At 46.7% G+C, this 18,000-nt stretch overlaps 1 protein-coding gene across 3 annotated transcripts in view; it reads left to right on the forward strand.

The window, feature by feature from the left end:
- Positions 1-18,000, forward strand: part of rad17 (RAD17 checkpoint clamp loader component) — a 94,163-nt gene that overhangs the window by 26,526 nt on the left and 49,637 nt on the right. For all 3 annotated transcript variants that reach the window (XM_038805398.1, XM_038805397.1, XM_038805399.1), the window contains one exon: positions 15,109-15,192. In XM_038805398.1, coding sequence (XP_038661326.1) covers positions 15,109-15,192 — 84 coding nt within the window. The remainder of the gene's footprint in view (positions 1-15,108; positions 15,193-18,000) is intronic.

Here is an 18,000-nt window from a genome sequence, read left to right on the forward strand (position 1 = left end):
GAGAGCCTCATGTGCACCCTGCGCTCCTGGCACTGGGTGGCTGACAACCTTCGGACAGCCGCCTACGGGCCCGTATCCTCCACCACTCTGGATGCGGCGAGCGGCACGGGCCCACCAACCAACCCAGGACCTGCCTCGATCCTGCCACAAGGATCATTGACAGGCAGGATCTCCTCAGGCTCCTCCCGGGGTCCCGGGCTAGTGGGAGGTGGATTGGCCATGATAAATTGCCTCTTCTTGTCCAGGGATATGCGGGTTAGGTTGGGTTACAGGGTTGCAGGGATAGGGTGGGAGCCTGGTTAGAGTGCTCTTTTAGAGGGTCGGTGCAGACTCGATGGGCTGAATGGGCTTCTTCTCCACTGTAGGAATTCTATGCCTATGTGTGACTGATTCACACTAATTGAACAAGGCCACATAAATAATTAAATTGATTTATTTTACAATTATCAAGTAAATGTACATGATAGCTATAGCAAGCTTTATCTTAATACTACATAATTATAGTCACTCCTTGTAAATTGGAAAACTAACACTTGTTTATTAGCATGCATTTAAATAAAAGCATGCCCTTTTCTTGGCTTCGACTGCCGAGGAGATTTAGCTCCTTTTTGTGTTATTTGGCAGCTTTGTGGGAGCTGACCTTGCCAGTAGTAATTAAACTGGTTGGCCTCTAGTTTTGCCAGACTATTTCAATTTGTATGTTTTTTTGCCTAAGGTAGTTGCTTTGCCACTTTAGTGGATGAGCTAATTAATGTAAAGTCTCCCTCTGTTCTAGCACATGTTTGTGATTTCCCTTCAATTTAAAGTAGCACTTCAGTGTAAATCACATTGAAATCTTTTCTTGGAAAAAATGGTTTAAAAATCCCATGCAGATTATTTGTTACCAAACTAGATATACATTCCTCTTTTCCATATTAAGCATCAGTCTAATCAACCATATAGTTGCTGCTGACAAATAATGTTATCCTTGGAACCTCCGGTTCTTCTCACCAATCAATGACTAGGAGGTATGTCATGTGGCCGGACAATATTGAGCTGCAAGACTTGAAGGGAGAGACCGACCAAAATTAAGAGTGTCTCCAGCATTCAAAAAAACAGATTTAAGACCATTGTCATTTTGCTGATATTCATTTGTAAATGGGCTCCTATTAATGCCGCCTCATTCACAAAAAGTTAGAATCAAGCAACTATTCATGCTGTCTTTGAATTGCAAATTGAGTCTAAATTTTGGAAGCATACACCCGGAAATTAGGAATATAACATTAGCAAACATCAGGCAAGATTAGAACAATTTTCCCTACAGAGTCAAAGATGCACAGAATAGGCTTCCAAAGCAAGCTACACCTTTTGAAAAGAAAAAGTAAAATTACTACCTGATTAGGAACAGGATTGAAGGCTATAAAAAACATTCACATTCTCAATGATGACAGAAACCAGCAAATGTGTGCATCCAACAAGGCTGAAGTGTTTTGCAACCGTATCTTCAACCAGAAGTGTTGACAGATGATCCATCTTGGCATCTTCTTGGGATGGAACATTTAAGTTATGAAGAGAGGTTGGATAGGCTTGGGTTGTTTTCACTGGAGTTGAGAAGATTTGAGGGGCGATCTGATTGAGGTGTACAAGATTATGAGGGTTGTGGATAGGGAGCAGCTGTTCCCCTTAGGTGAAGGGTCAGTTACAAGGGGACCTAAGTTCAAGGTCAGAGCAGGAGGTTTAGGGGGCATTTGAGGAAAGACTTTTTTAGCCAGGGGGTGGTGACAGTCTGGAATGTCCTGCCTGGTAGAGGCGGGTTGCCTCATATCCTTTAAAATGTACCTGAATGCGCACTTGGCACATCATAACATTCAAGGCTACGAGCCAAGTGCTGGCAAATGGAATACGGTCGGCAGGTCAAGTGTTTTTCATGCGTTGGTTCAGACGCGATAGGCCAAAAGGCCTCTTCTGTGCTGTATTATCATAGAATTTACAGTGCAGAAGGAGACCATTTGGCCGATCGAATCTGCACCAGCCCTTGGAAAGAGCACTTTACCTAAGCCCACACCTCCACCCTATCCCCGTAACACAGTCTAGCCTGTTTGGACACTAAAGGCAATTTAACTTGGCCAATCCACCAAACCTGCACATCTTTGGGCTGTGGGAGGAAGCCGGAACACTCGGAGGAAACCCATGCAGGCACGGGCAGGACGTGCAGACTCCGCACAGACAGTGACCCAAGCCGGGAATCGAACCTGGGACCGTGGAGCTGTGAAGTAACTGTGCTGACCACACAGCCTCTGTGATTCTCTGATCACGAGCAAGTCTTTGGCCAATTTGACAAGAAGTTTCATAGAATTTACAGTGCAGAAGGAGGCCATTCGGCCCATCGAGTCTGCACTGGCTCTTTGAAAGAGCACCCTACCCAAGCCCATAACTCCACCCTATCCCCATAACCCAGTAACCCCACCTAACACTTAAGGGCAACTTGGACCCTGAGGGCAATTTAGCCTGGCCAATTCACTTAACCTGCACATCTTTGGACTGTGGGAGGAAACCGGAGCACCCGGAGGAAGCCCACGCACACACGGGGAGAACATGCAGACTCCACACAGACAGTGACCCAAGCTGGGATTCGAACCTGGGACCCTGGAGCTGTGAAGCATTTGTGCTAACCACTATGCTACCGAGCGGCCGAGTGCAGTGCATACAGCAAAAGCTATGCACTCTGACAATATCTTGGCTGTTGAGCTGAAGATTTGTGCTCCAGAACAAGCCATGCCTCTGTCGGGCCAGTTCCAGTACAGCTATAACACTGGAATCTATATGACAATATACCAAATTTCTCCATATGTCCCAAAAACGCAGGGCAAATCAATTCTGGCCAAAATAACACCCAGTCAACTTTTTTATTGTCAGCAAAGTGATAGATGGTGTCGTCAGCAGTGCTATTGAACTGCTGACCAATAACGTGCTCAATAATGTTCAGCTCCAAGCCTGATTACAGCCTTGAACAGAGGAGCTGAATTGCATAGGTGTTTGGAGTGATTTCCCCTGACCTCAAGGAGGGTTTTATTGAATTTTATTTTTTTATAAATTTGGAGTACCCAGTTATTTTTTTTTCCAATTAAGGGGCAATTTTGAATGGCCAATCCACCTAACCTGCACATCTTTGGGTTGTGGGGGTGAAACCCACGCAGACATAGGGAGAATGTGCAAACTGCACACGGACAGTGACCTAGGGCCGGGATTCGAACCCAGGTCCTCGGCTCAAGGCAAGATTTTATTGAGCATGGCATCCAGTAGTTCAAGTAAGCTTCAAGTTGAGAGGAATCGAGGAAATCATTCTCCCCTGGTTGGAGTCTTACCTAGCAGAAAGGAAAATGCTTGTGGGACATCAATTATCTCAGTCCCAGGCCAGTATTACAGGAGTTCCTTAGGGTACTGTCCTAAGCCAGCCACCGTCAGCTACTTCATCGATGACCTTCCAACCATCATAAGGTCAGAAGTGGGAATGTTTGCCGAATCAGCACTATTCGCGACAACTCATAATTAAAGCAGTCAGTGCCCATTGTGAGAGTGCATGTTATTTTTAAACAATGTGTGTTGTGTGTGTGCATGCACGTGTTTTAATTAAGCTGGGGAAACATTACGAGTGTGAGAACAATGGAACCTGCGATGAAAGGGGGGAAAGGGTCTTTTCAAATTACTTTGGCAATTTTAGGTTTAGGCTAGTATTGCTGCATTTTATAGATAAACATAAGGTAGTGTTGTCTGGATGGTGTTTTTTGTGGGTCTAACCAAGTAAGGAGTTTCCTGGGGAGAAGTTTACAACTGATTGTATTCAAAGTTATTCATTACTCTTTACTGCTGAAGTACGTAATACAACATTACAAGTTGGTGGAATGGACAGATGAATGACAGGTGAAGTTCAATGCCGAGAAGTGTGAAGTGATTCATTTGGTGTGAAGAAGAGAGAGACAATATAAAATAAAGGGTTAAATTTAAAGGTGGGTTGCAGTGTGAGAATGGATGCTTTATATAAATATAAAGCTATAACTCTATGTAAATGCTTTAATTATGCTGGGGAAAGTTTCCAATTGTCTGCGAGGTTGAAGGCATGAAAATGTAAAGATGCTAGATGCATGCATTTGTAGTAGGAATTTTCCTGATGCCGTGTTTTATTCATGCAATGACCCCCATGAGGCCCATGGGGAAACTGTAATATATCTCCCCGGTAGTGGGCAGAGGCCCCACTCAGCTGGGGCTCGTAAGATCGAGCATAAAAGCCGGCCCAAGCAGGGTCCGGCATGTTGGTTGGACCAATGGGGACAGTGATGTGTAAATAGCTGCTGCCGCGGGCAGAATTTATGTTAAGTTAAATAAATCCTTTGTTATTTCTACCGTTGGTTTCCTAAAGATAAGTAAAAGGCGAGGTTTAGAAATTCGCATTAGGTGATACATGGGGATCTGTTTGGTTCAGCTGTTAAATTTCAAAGGGGAGTAAGGAACTTTTTCCTTTTATTCATTTACAGGATGTACGTGTTGCTGGTTAGGCCAGCAATTGTTGCCCATCCCTAGTTGGCCTTCAGTAGTTGGTGGTGAGTTGCCTTCTTGAACCACTGCAGTCCTTGAGGCGTAGGTACACCCACAGAGCTGTTGGGGAGGGAGTCCAAGATTTTGACCCAGCGACGGTGAAGGAACGCTGATATATTTCCAAGTCAGGGCGGTGAATGACTTGGAGGGGAACCTCCAGGTGATGGGATTCCCAGGTATCTGCTGCTCTTGTCCTTCTAGATGGCAGTGGTCATGGGTTTGCAAAGTGCTGCCTTTGGCGTCTTGGTAAGTTACTGCAGCGCATCTTGTAGAAAGTACACTCTGCCATTGTTCGTTGGTGGTTGATGGAGTGAATGTTTGTGGAAGGGGTGCCAATCAAGTGGGCTGCTTCGTACTAGATGGTGTCAAGCTTCTTGAGTATTGTTGGAGCTGCACTCAACCAGGCAATGGAGAGTATTCTATTACTCCTGACTTGTGCCTTGTAGATGGTGGACAGGCTTTAGGGGGTCAGAGATGAGTTACACGCTGTAGGATTTCTAGCCTTTGACCTGCTCTGGAAGCCACAGTATTTTTTAAAATTTGGAATACCCAATTATTTTTTTTCCGATTAAGGGGCAATTAGTGTGGCCAATCCACCTAACCTGGACATCTTTAGGTTGTGTGAGTGAAACCGAAACAGACATGGGGAGAATGTGCAACTCCACATGGACAGTGGCCCAGATTTTTTTTAATTTTTGTTTTTAAATGTTTTTATTATTGTCACAAGTAGGCTTACATTAACGCTGCAATGAAGTTACTGTGAAAAGTCCCTAGTCGCCACACGCCGGCGCCTGTTCGGGTACATGAGAATTCCGAATGTCCAATTCACCTAACAAGCACGTCTTTCGTGACTTGTGGGAGGGAACCGGTGCACTTGGAGGAAAATCATGCAAAATCATGTTTTTTTTTTTTAAATTTAGATTACCCAATTATTTTTTCCAATTAAGGGGCAATTTAGCGTGGCCAATCCACCTACTCTGCACATTTTTGGGTTGTGGGGGCGAAACCCACGCAGACACGGGGAGAATGTGCAAACTCCACACGGACAGTGACCCAGAGCCGGGATCGAACCTGGGACCTCAGCGCCGTGAGGCGGTTGTGCTAACCACTAGGCCACCGTGCTTCCCTCTGCAAAATCATGTTTGACTGTTCACCACCATTCTCATCTCGATGTGGCATGTCTGCAGAGCTTAGATCTGATGTGTACATTGTGGAATCACTTTGCTCTGTCTATTACTTGCTGATAACGCTGTTTGGCACACAAGTAGTCCTGTGTGCTTCACCAGGTTAGAACATAGAAAAATACAGCACAAAACAGGCCCTTCGGCCCACGATGTTGTGCAGAATTTTTGTCCTAGATTAAGAACAAATTTATCTACACCCCATCATTCTACCGTAATCCATGTACCTATCCAATAGCCGCTTGAAAGTCCCTAATGTTTCCGACTCAACTACTTCCACAGGCAGTGCATTCCATGCCCCCACTACTCTCTGGGTAAAGAACCTACGTCTGACATTCCCCCTATATCTTCTACCATTCACCTTAAATTTATGTCCCCTTGTAATGGTTTGTTCCACCCGGGGAAAAAAGTCTCTGACTGTCTATCTATGCCCCTGATCATCTTATAAAGCTCTATCAAGTCGCCCCTCATCCTTCTCTGTTCTAATAAGAAAAGGCCTAGCACCCTCAACCTTTCCTCGTAAGACCTACTCTCCATTCCAGGCAACATCCTGGTAAATCTCCTTTGCACCTTTTCCAAAGCTTCCCCATCCTTCCTAAAATGAGGCGACCAGAACTGCCCACAGTACTCCAAATGTGGCCTTACCAAGGTTTTGTACAGCTGCATCATCATCTCACAGCTCTTAAATTCAATCTCTCTGCTAATGAACGCTAGCACACCATGGACCTTCTTCACAGCTCTATCCACTTGAGTGGCAACTTTCAAAGATCTATGAACATACACTCCAAGATCTCTCTGCTCCTCCACATTGCCAAGAACCCTACCGTTAACCCTGTATTCTGTATTCATTTGTCCTTCCAAAATGGACAACCTCACACTTTTCAGGGTTAAACTCCATCTGCCGCTTCTCAGCCCAGCTCTGCATCCTATCTATGTCTCTTTGCAGCCGACAACAGCCCTCCTCACTATCCACAACTCCACCAATCTTCGTATCATCTGCAAATTTACTGACCCGCCCTTCAACTCCCTCATCCAAATCATTAATGAAAATCACAAACAGCAGAGAACCCAGAACTGATCCCTGCGGTATGCCACTGGTAACTGGGCTCCAGGCTGAATATTTGCCAACCACTACCACACTCTGACTTCTATCGGTTAGCCAGTTTATTATCCAACTGGCCAAATTTCCCACTATCCCATGCCTCCTTACTTTCTGCATAAGTCTACCATGGGGAACCTTATCAAATGCCTTATTAAAATCCATGTACACCACATCCACTGCTTTACCTTCATCCACATGCTTGGTCACCTCCTCAAAGAATTCAATAAGACTTGTGAGGCAAGACCTACCCCTCACAAATCCGTGCTGACTATCCCTAGTCAAGCAGTGTCTTTCCAGATGCTCAGAAATCCTATCCCTCAGTACCCTTTCCATTACTTTGCCTACCATCGACGTAAGACTAACTGCCTGTAATTTCCAGGCTTATCCCTATTCCTTTTTTTGAACAGGGGCACGACATTCGCCTCTTTCCAATCCCCTGGTACCATCCCTGTTGACAGCGAGGACGAAAAGATAATTGCTCTGCAATTTCATCTCTTGCCTCCCATAGAATCCTTGGATATATCCCGTCAGGCCCAGGGGACTTGTCTATTCTCAAGTTTTTCAAAATGCACAACATATCTTCCTTCCTGACAAGTATCTCCTCAAGCTTACCAGTCTGTTTCACACTGTCCTTTCCAACAATATGGCCCCTCTCATTCGTAAATACTGAAGAAAAGTACTCGTTCAAGACCTCTCCTATCTCTTCAGACTCAATACACAATCTCCCGCTACTGTCCTTGATCGGACCTACCCTCGCTCTAGTCATTCTCATATTTTTCACCTATGTGTAAACGGCCTTGGTATTTTCCTTGATCCTATCGGCCAAAGATTTTTCATGCCCTCTCTTAGCTCTCCTAATCCCTTTCTTCAGTTCCCTCCTGGCTGTCTTGTATCCCTCCAGCGCCCTGTCTGAACCTTGTTTCCTCAGCCTTACCTAAGTACCCAGTACCCTTCTTCTCTTAACAAGACATTCAACCTCTCTTATCAACCATGGTTCCCTCACTCGACCATCTCTTCCCTGCCTGACAGGGACATGCATATCAAGGACACGTAGTATCTGTTCCTTGAACAAGTTCCACATTTCAATTGTGTCCTTCCCTGACAGCCTATGTTCCCAACTTAAGCACTTCAGTTCTTCTCTGACAGCATCGTATTTACCCTTCCCCCAATTGTAAACCTTATCCTGTTGCATGAACCTATCCCTCTTCATTACTAAAGTGAAAGTCACAGGATTGTGGTCGCTGTCTCCAAAATGCTCCCCCGCTAACAAATCTATCACTTGCCCAGGTTCATTACCAAGTACCAAATCCAATATGGCCTCCCCTCTGGTCAGCCAATCTACATACTTCCTGGACACACTGCACAAACACCACCCCATCCAAAGTATTTGATCTAAAGAGTTTCCACTCAATATTTGGGAAATTGAAGTCACTCATGACTACTGTACTACCCTGTGATATCTGCACCGTTCCAAAATCTGTTTCCCAATCTGTTGCTCCACATCTCTGCTGCTATTGGGGGGCCTATAGAAAACTCCCAACAAGGTGACTGCTCCTTTCCTATTTCTGACTTCAACCCATACTACCTCAGTAGGCAGATCCTCCTTGAACTGCCTTTCTGCAGCTGTTATACCATCTCTAATTAACAATGCAAACCCCCCCCCCCACCCCCCCCACATCTTTTACCACCCTCCCTAATCTTATTGAAACATCTATAAACAGGAACCTCCAACAACCATTTCTGACCCTCTTCTATCCAAGTTTCCGTGATGGCCACCACATCGTAGTCCCAAGTACCGATCCATGCCTTAAGTTCACCCACCTTATTCCTGATGCTTCTTGCATCTCCGTGCCTGCAAGTACTCTCCTTTGTCAGTGTTACCTTCCCCATTGCCTCACTACATGCTTTGACGTCCTGAACATCGGCTACCTTAGTTGCTGGACTACAAGTCCGGTTCCCATTCCCCTGCCAAATTAGTTTAAACCCTCCCGAAGAGTACTAGAAAACCTCCCTCCCAAGATATTAGTGCCCCTCTGGTTCGGATGCAACCTGTCCTGCTTGTACAGGTCCCACCTCCCCCAGAATGCACTCCAATTATCCAAATACCTGAAGCCCTCCCTCCTACACCATTCCTGCAGCCATGTGTTCAACAGCACTCTCTCCCTATTCCTTTTTTTTTATTTTTATAAATTTAGATTACCCAATTATTTTTTCCAATTAAGGGGCAATTTTAGCGTGGCCAATCCACCTAATCTGCACATTTTTTTGGGTTGTGGGGGCGAAACCCACGCAGACATGGGGAGAATGTGCAGACTCCACACGGACAGTGACCCAGAGCCGGGATCGAACCTCAGACCTCAGCACCGTGAGGCGGTTGTGCTAACCACTAGGCCACTGTGCTGCCCCTCTCTCCCTATTCCTAGCCTTGGTATCACGTGGCACCGGTAACAAACCAGAGATAACAACTCTGTCTGTCCTAGCTTTTAACTTCCAGCCTAACTCCCTAAACTTGTTTATTACATCTACACCCCTTTTCCTACCTACGTCATTGGTACCAATGTGCACCACGACTTCTAGCTGCTCACCCTCCCCCTTAAGGATCCTGAAGACACGATCCGAGACATCCCTGGCCCTGGCACCCGGGTGGTAACATATCTTCCGGGAGTCTCGCTCGCGACCACAGAATCTCCTATCTATTCCCCTAACCATTGAGTCTCCTATCACTATTGCTTTTCTATTCTCCCCCCTTCCCTTCTGAGCCCCAGAGCCAGACTCAGTGCCAGAGACCTGGCCACTAGGGCCTTCCCCCGGTAGGTCATTCCCCCCCCCCCCCCCCCCCCCCCCCCCAACAATATCCAAAACAGTATACTTGTTTTGAAGGGGAGCGGCCACGAGGGATCCCTGCACTGTCTGCCAGTTCGTTTTCTTTCCTCTGACTGTAACCGAGCTACTTTTGTCCTGTACCGTGGGTGTGGCTACTTCCGTGTAACTCTTCTCTATAACCCCCTCTGCCTCCCGGATGATCCGAAGTTCATCCAGCTCCAGTTCCCTAACACGGTCTCTGAGGAGCTAGAGTTGGGTGCACTTCCCGCAAGTATAGTCAGCGGGGACACCGGTGGTATCCCTCACCACCCACATCCTACAGGAACAGCATGCAACTGCCCTAGCCTCCATCCCCTCTTACCTTACAGAATATAGCTGCACTGTGGACCAACTGGAACTCCGCCCTCCGACTCTGCTCCCAGTCAGATGCAGTCTCTGTAAACTCCGGGCTCCCTTCTCGCTCTTTGAGGAAATGTAGGTTGGCACGTAATTTGTTGGTATGCCTGGCATGCTCTCCTGCACTCTCCATTGAACCAGGATTGATCCTCCTAGCTTGGTAATGGTAGAGTGGGGATGGGCCGGACCATGAGGTTGCAGATTGTGGTTGAATACAATTCTGCTGCTGCTGATGGCCCAAAGCGCCTCATGGCTGCCCAGTCTTGAGTTGCTCGATCTGTTCAATATCTATCCCATTTAGCAGGGTGGTAGTGCCACACAACGCAATGGAGGGTATCCTCAATGTGAAGCTGGAACTTCGTCTTCAAAAGGACTGTGCGGTAGTCATTTCTACCGATGCTGTCATGGACAGATGCACCTTCAGCAGGCAGATTGGTGAGAATGAGATGAAGTATGTTTTCCTCTCTTCTCGGTTCCCTCACCACTTGCAGTCCCAGTCTAGCAGTTATGACCTTTAGGACACGGCCAGCTCTATCTGTGGTGGTACTACCGAGCCACTCTTGATGATGCTCATTGAAGTCCCTCATAATGTCTTTGCCAACCTTAGTGCTTCCTCTAAATGGTGTTCAACAAGGAGGAGTACCGATTCATCAGCTGATGGTAGCCGGTACATGGTGGTCAGCAAGAGGTTTCCTCGCCCATGTTTAACCTGAAGCCATGAGACTTCAAGGGGTCTAGAGTCGATGTTGAGGACTCCCAGGGCAACTTCCTCCCGACTGTACACTGTGCCGCCACCTCTTCTGGTCTGTCCTGCCAGTGAGGCAGGACATACATAGGAATGTGATAGTGGTGTCTGGGACATAGTCATACTCACACAATCCTATCTTACAAACAATGTCAGGCTGTTGAGACAGCTTTCCCAACTTTGGCACAAGCCCCCAGATGTTTGAAAAGAAGACTTGGCAGGGTCGACTGGGCTGGGTTTGCCGTTGTCATTTCTGGTGCCTAGGTCGATTCCGGGTGGTCCGTTCGGTTTCATTCTGTTTACTGAGTGGCATGCTAGGCCATTTCAGAGGGCATTTAAGAGTCAACCACATTGCTATGGGTCTGGAGTCACATTTAGGCCCGGTAAGGATGGCAGGTTTCCTTCCCTAAAGGACATTAGGAAACAATTATAAAAATAAACAGAAAGAAATTAAATTTTATTTGACCTAAAAGTAGAGGCCATAGGAAAAGATAAAAGATGTTATATTTGGAAAAGTTGAATTCAAAGAAGTGCTGAGGACAGTGGAATCATAAATGAAAGGGGAAAGGGATATTTGAAGAGAGATTTTGAATTGATTAGGGGTTGTCTATATGAGAGAGATCTCCCAGAAACAGAGAAACAGCTCTGGGCTGGGAGAATGTGCAGTTTGAATTGGCTATCCAGTCAAGCAGAAAGCAGTCTTGTTCTGAACTCTTGGATTTCCACAGTAGAGTTGGGGTGGGTTTGAAAGGTTGTGCGGTATGCCTTCATTAAAGCTACAGCAGTCTGCCTTTGAGTGATATTATGGCATTTTTATAGTTTTTTTTTTTAAATTTAGATTAGCCAATTATTTTTTCCAATTAAGGGGCAATTTAGCGTGGCCAATCCACCTACTCTGCACATTTTTGGGTTGTGGGGGCGAAACCCACGCAGACACGGGGAGAACGTGCAAACTCCACATGGACAGTGACCCAGAGCCGGGATCGAACCTGGGACCTCAGCGCCGTGAGGCGGTTGTGCTAACCACTAGGCCACCGTGCTGCCCTTGCATTTTTATAGTTAACCATCAATAAGGGAGTGTTGCCTCTTAAGGCGTTTACTTTTTTGTTAAAAGATTGGAGGAATTGCCAGAAAAATACAGAAACATATAGAGTCAAAGAGCCATAACATACGAACTGTGATGTAATAACATCATGTAGCAATACAATAACATAAAATAACAAACCCTACATCTATATAATCCAGCCTACCTCCCACCTTAAACTTTTATTCAGTATAACCCTCGAACCCCCTTTACCCAAAGAAAAGAAAGAGAACCCCCCCCCCCCCCCCCCCCCCCCCCCCCCCCCCCGACGCTGACATTTTAGTACGTTTTGAAGAAATTGCCCGTTAATTGGAACAAAGATAATTGGCCACTCTTAACTAAAGAACAATTTTTAATTTAAAAAAAACTGGAGTATTGCATCCAATCCTGGACGCTATACTGTAGGAAGGATATGAAGGCATTAGAGGGAGTGCACGAGAATGGTTCCTGGCATGAGGAATTTTTAGTTGTGAAGATAGCTTGGAGAAGTTGGGACTGTTTTCCTTGATGAAAAGAAGTATTCAAAATCACAAGGGATTTTGACAGAGTAGATGGGTGGGGGAAATGGTGAGAATGTTAGGTCAATGTTTAAGGTAATTGGCAAAAGAAGCAATGGAGACAGGAGGAGACACTTTTACACACAGTGAGTGGCTAAGATCTGAAATGCACTGTCTGAAAGTGAAGTGGAGGTAGGTTCAATCAAGGAATTCAAGAGACAATTGGATTATAATCGGAAAATGAAGAATATCCAAAGTAATGGGGAGGGCAAGGGAATATCACTAGCTGAATTGCTCATTCGGAAAGCCAGCAGAGGCATAATGGACCAAATGGCCTTCTCTTGTGCTTTAACAATGTTGTGATTGCAAGCTAATGACTGATGTAATGCACAACTATTTGTAATATGTATTACTGAAAAGCTACAGGTCCGTTTCTTAATATATTTCAATACACGGCTATGATGATATTTCTCTTAAAAGTGTTGTTTTGTCCCCGCTGCTGTTCGCACTAGCAATCGAACCGCTAGCAATCGCGCTCAGGGCAGCAAAAAATTGGAGGGGGATCCGAAGGGGAGGTAGAGAGCACAGAGTCTCACTCTATGCGGATGATCTGCTCCTCTATATCTCGGACCCACAAAGCAGCATGGACGGAATCATCGCGCTCCTGAAAGAGTTTGGAGCCTTCTCGGGCTACAAACTCAACATGAGCAAAAGTGAGATCTTCCCAGTACACCCGCAAGGGGCGGGGGGGGGGGGGGGGGGGGGGGGGGGGGCAGCACTAAAGGGGCTGCCGTTCAAACAAGCCCGACATAAATTCCGCTACCTGGGGATCCAAATAGCCCATGACTGGAAAGGGATCCACAAATGGAACCTCATCAGCCTGATGGAGGAAGTTAAAAAGGACCTGCAAAGATGGAACACACTCCCGCTCTCCCTCGCGGGGAGAGTCCAGACGATCAAAATGAACGTACTGCCCAGGTTCCTCTTCCTGTTTAGATCCATTCCGATCTACATCCCCAAGGCCTTTTTCAAAGCGCTGGACAAGCTTATCATGGCGTTCGTATGGGGGGGGTAAAAATGCTAGGATCCCAAAGCAGGTCCTACAAAAAACAAAAACCAGGGGTGGGGCTAGCCCTCCCGAATCTACAATTCTACCACTGGGCGGCAACAGCCGAGCGAGTAAGGGGATGGATCCAGGAGCCAGAAGCCGAGTGGGTACGTGCGGAGGAGGCCTCCTGCATGGGAACCTCCCTCCGGGCCCTCGCCACGGCAGAACTCCCATCCCCACCCAAAAAACACTCCAGCAGCCCAGTGGTGACAGCCACCCTCCAATCCTGGAACCAACTGCGGCAGCAATTTGGCCTGTACAAAATGTCGGACAAGGCTCCCATCTGCAACAACCATAGGTTCAAACCAGCACTGACTGACGCCACCTTCAAAAGGTGGAGACAGGACGGGGGGACACTGACAGTCAGGGACCTATACACGGACGACAGGATCGCAACACTGGACGAACTGACAGAGAAATTTCAGCTAGCTGGGGGGAACGAGCTACGGTACCTGCAGCTCAAAAACTTCCTACGAAAGGAGACAAGGACGTACCCACAACCGCCACGACAGACACTACTGGAAGACCTACTGGACGCAAGTATCCTAGAGAAAGGGAACTGTAGTGACATGTATGGCCGACTGGTAGATAGGGACGACACCGTACTGGACGCAACAAGAAGGAAATGGGAGGACGACCTGGGGATGGAGATAGGGTGGGGACTCTGGAGCGAAGCACTGCATAGGGTCAACTCCACCTCCACGTGCGCAAGGCTCAGCCTGACGCAACTAAAAGTGGTACATAGAGCCCACTTAACGAGAAACCGTATGAGTAGGTTCTTCCCGGAGGTGGAGGACAGATGTGAGCGGTGCCAAAGAGACCCGGCCAACCACGCCCACATGTTCTGGTCTTGCCCCAGACTTGTGGAGTACTGGACAGCCTTCTTCGAGGCTATGTCCAAAGTGGTGGGGGTGAGGGTGGAGCCATGCCCGATAGTGTCGGTCTTCGGGGTTTCAGACCAGCCAGATCTATTCCTGGGGAGGAGGGCGGACGTCCTTGCCTTTGCCTCCCTGATCGTCCGCCGTAGAATCCTGTTTGGCTGGCGGTCAGCAGCTCCGCCTAGAGCTGCAGACTGGCTGTCCGACATCTCGGAATCTCTCCAAATGGAGAAAATCAAATTCGCCATCCGAGGGTCGGACGACGGCTTCCACAGAACGTGGGAGCCATTCATGCAACTGTTCCGGGACCTGTTTGTGGCCAACGTACAAGAGGAAGTATAGTCGGGTGGCCAAGAATTGGGAAAATGGACGGGAATCGGGGGAAGGTAGCCCGGGGGGGGGGGGGGGGGGGGGGGGGGGGGTTTACGGGCTCGTTATGGGGGTTTGATGGCAAGCCAAGGCCCAAAACCAAACTATAAATGAATGCCTATAAACATGTGCCTCGGCCATACTGGGGAATGTAAAATATGTATGCTGGCTAAAGGGGGTGGCCACAATTGTTGTTATGAAGATGCTTACCTGTAAATATTCATGTTAAATTTTTGTGTTTTCTTTTTTCTTTTCCTCTAATAATTTGTAATCTGTCATATATAAAATATGAAAACTCAATAAAAAAACATTTATTTTAAAAAAAAGTTGTTTTGTGTTTTCTCCTGTTTCAGAGTGAACTTGCAGTTCACAAGAAGAAAATTGAAGAGGTTGAAAATTGGCTAAAAGCCCATACAATAGAGAGAGATAACCAGCAGGTGAGTCTCTGCACTTGTTTGCTTTCATTGTCTTGTGGTTTTCAATGGATTTTTAATTTGTCTCCAGGGTATGGATATGAAAATTTGTTTGGTGGACTTCCACAAATTAAACACTGGAGCCTTGGGCACAGGTTTTGGTCTATTTATTCTAGCAGGGAGAGCTCTATTTCAGAGAAACCACTGAAATAGCACTCTGCCCAATTCCATAGTCTGACTATATTTGTACAGTTTAAGTCATACATAAAGTGCATTGCTTTAATTCCAAGCATGTTTGCATGTAGGCTTACATTAACCAGGTGTCTTTGTCCCAGGCGTGATGGAATCCACCCAGCTGGCACTCTGTTTTTCCCTTATCTCTTGAAAGCTACCCTAATCTCTCTGACTGCATTATTGTCCTTTTAATGTCCTGATCTGTTCTGACTCAGTGCTGCTTTTACACTGACTAAGGCACTGCAGGAACACAAGGTTTGTTTTGGCAACTGATATTAGTCCTGGAGGCGTATAGGTTGCATTTGATGTGTAGTTTACTGTTTACGTAAGTATTTTAGTTTTCTGGGAAGGTTGGCTATAATCGTTTCTGATACATATTGTCATAACGCGCAAAGGACCATGGGAAAACCATTGTCGATCTCTTCGGGGATCACATGACCATAAGCCTCTCACCCAGGGAAGGCCACCCAGCTGGAGCTCATTAAAAACTACACATAAAAACTGGCCAAGCAGCGCCCGCAGTTGTTGGTTGTCTCGGGAGCCACCACTGACCTGTGGGACGCCTCCCCTTAGCTCGTGGAGGAGTGCCAGCCACATTGCTAAATGTGTGATCGGAGGACACATGGGGCAGCACGGTAGCATTGTGGATAGCACAATCGCTTCACAGCTCCAGGGTCCCAGGTTCGATTCCGGCTTGGGTCACTGTCTGTGTGGAGTCTGCACATCCTCCCCGTGTGTGCGTGGATTTCCTCCGGGTGCTCCGGTTTCCTCCCACAGTCCAAAGATGTGCAGGTTAGGTGAATTGGCCATGGTAAATTGCCCTTAGTGTCCAAAATTGCCTTTAGTGTTAGGTGGGGTTACTGGGTTATGGGGATAGGGTGGAGTTGTTGACGTTGGGTAGGGTGCTCTTTCCAAGAGCCGGTGCAGACTCGATGGGCTGAATGGCCTCCTTCTGCACTGTAAATTCTATGATATGATGGCCAGAGCTGCCAGATTTGGCGTGGAAAACACTATCCAAGGCGGCCGCAGAGATCATGACAAGCTAGGGCCTTGCTCGTGGGCCCCCCGGATAACGAGGACTTTTGGATGCAGCTGAACTGTGTCACAACCCTGAAGGTAGTGCCGATCCGGGTCTTGTTACAAATCAATTCTGTAGTGATGGAAATAGACACTGGAGCTGCTGTTTCTATCATGGACATCAGACATTTTGATGTCTTTGCGCAGGGATCATGCCGCTGATGTTGTGCAATGCAACGGCAAGGTTGGTGACCTATACCAGTGAGGCATTGAGCATCATGGGCAACAGATGTCTGTCGTCCCTTGGTTGTGGTACGGGGACCAGGGACCAATTTGCTGGGGAGTGACTGGTTGCGAGTCCTCCATTTCAACTGGCAGCAGGTTTTTTTCAGATGGGCACTGGGAATCTGTACGACGCACTGAGCACACATCCCCAAAGTGTTCCGGGAGGGTCTGGGCAGGATGAGAGGGGCCAAGGCCAAGTTGTTGGTTGTCCCAACAAGGACTGGATTGGGAGAGAGTTATTGTTGTGGGTAGAGTATTGTATATGGTTCAATAAATCCTTGTTCAATTACCGCTGGCTTCCTCAAGTTACTAAGTATCTGTTGGCTGTATTTCCTTTGATGCATTTATTTAACTTAAAATCCCTCTAACAATATAATTTCTCTTCTCCAGAGTAGCAAAGGAGTTGACTGAGGTAGTAATCAGAACCAAAGGACAATTATTGGGTCAAATTGTGCTCCCAAAAAGTCAAATCAGAATATGGCTGAATGACCACCTACTCTGCTTTTCTGGCTCCAACTTTCAAGAGTCAGCTTGGCTCAGTAGTAGCAAAGGACATGGTGTCACTCAAAGTTAGAATTTAAGAATATGGCTTTGCTTAAAACACCAGTGCAGAGCTGATGGAATGTTTTTGACATCATGAATAAGAGTGGAGGAGTTCTCTTGGTTTATTAGCCAGTATTTATCTTTCAATTAAAATTACCAAAATATTTTCACTGGTTTTTTAGCTAGTTGCTGTACGGAGCCTTGCTTTATACTAATTGGCTGCTATGCTTGTCTACAAAACACTCGTAACTGTACTGCAAAAATAATGAATTTGATGTGAAACACTGAATATCGATCTCAACAAAACATTCGACCATGTGAGTTGAGGAGCTGCTCATTGTGATATCTTTCCATGATGACATGCTGTGAAAGTCAGCTGTGATCGGGAAACATCGAGATTCCTTTTGTGATGCGCACTGGTCAGGTGGGCAGAAAAGTGGCGAAAGGAATTCAGCCCAGTAGATTCTCCCGCTTCAGACTACACAATCTTCCAGTGTCTGTCCCCCACAAACGTCAAACTGAGATTGAGCGTCACCCGTCTTCCTTACGGTCAATGATGAAGTCAGTGTTTAACTCTGCTTACAGCAGGGGTAGCACGGTGGTGCAGTGGTTAGCACTACCCCAGGCGGGGTAGCTTATTAGCTCTGATGTAAACGTTCAGCCAGGGGTGGAGCTGAGGAGAGAGGTGTACTGGACCTCGCGTAGGTAATGTCTGCTGAATAAAAATACTTTTAAGAAACCCGTCGGACTCCC

This window comes from Scyliorhinus canicula, chromosome 8 (genome assembly GCF_902713615.1).
Source record: "Scyliorhinus canicula chromosome 8, sScyCan1.1, whole genome shotgun sequence".
In the NCBI taxonomy this organism is placed as follows: domain Eukaryota; kingdom Metazoa; phylum Chordata; class Chondrichthyes; order Carcharhiniformes; family Scyliorhinidae; genus Scyliorhinus; species Scyliorhinus canicula.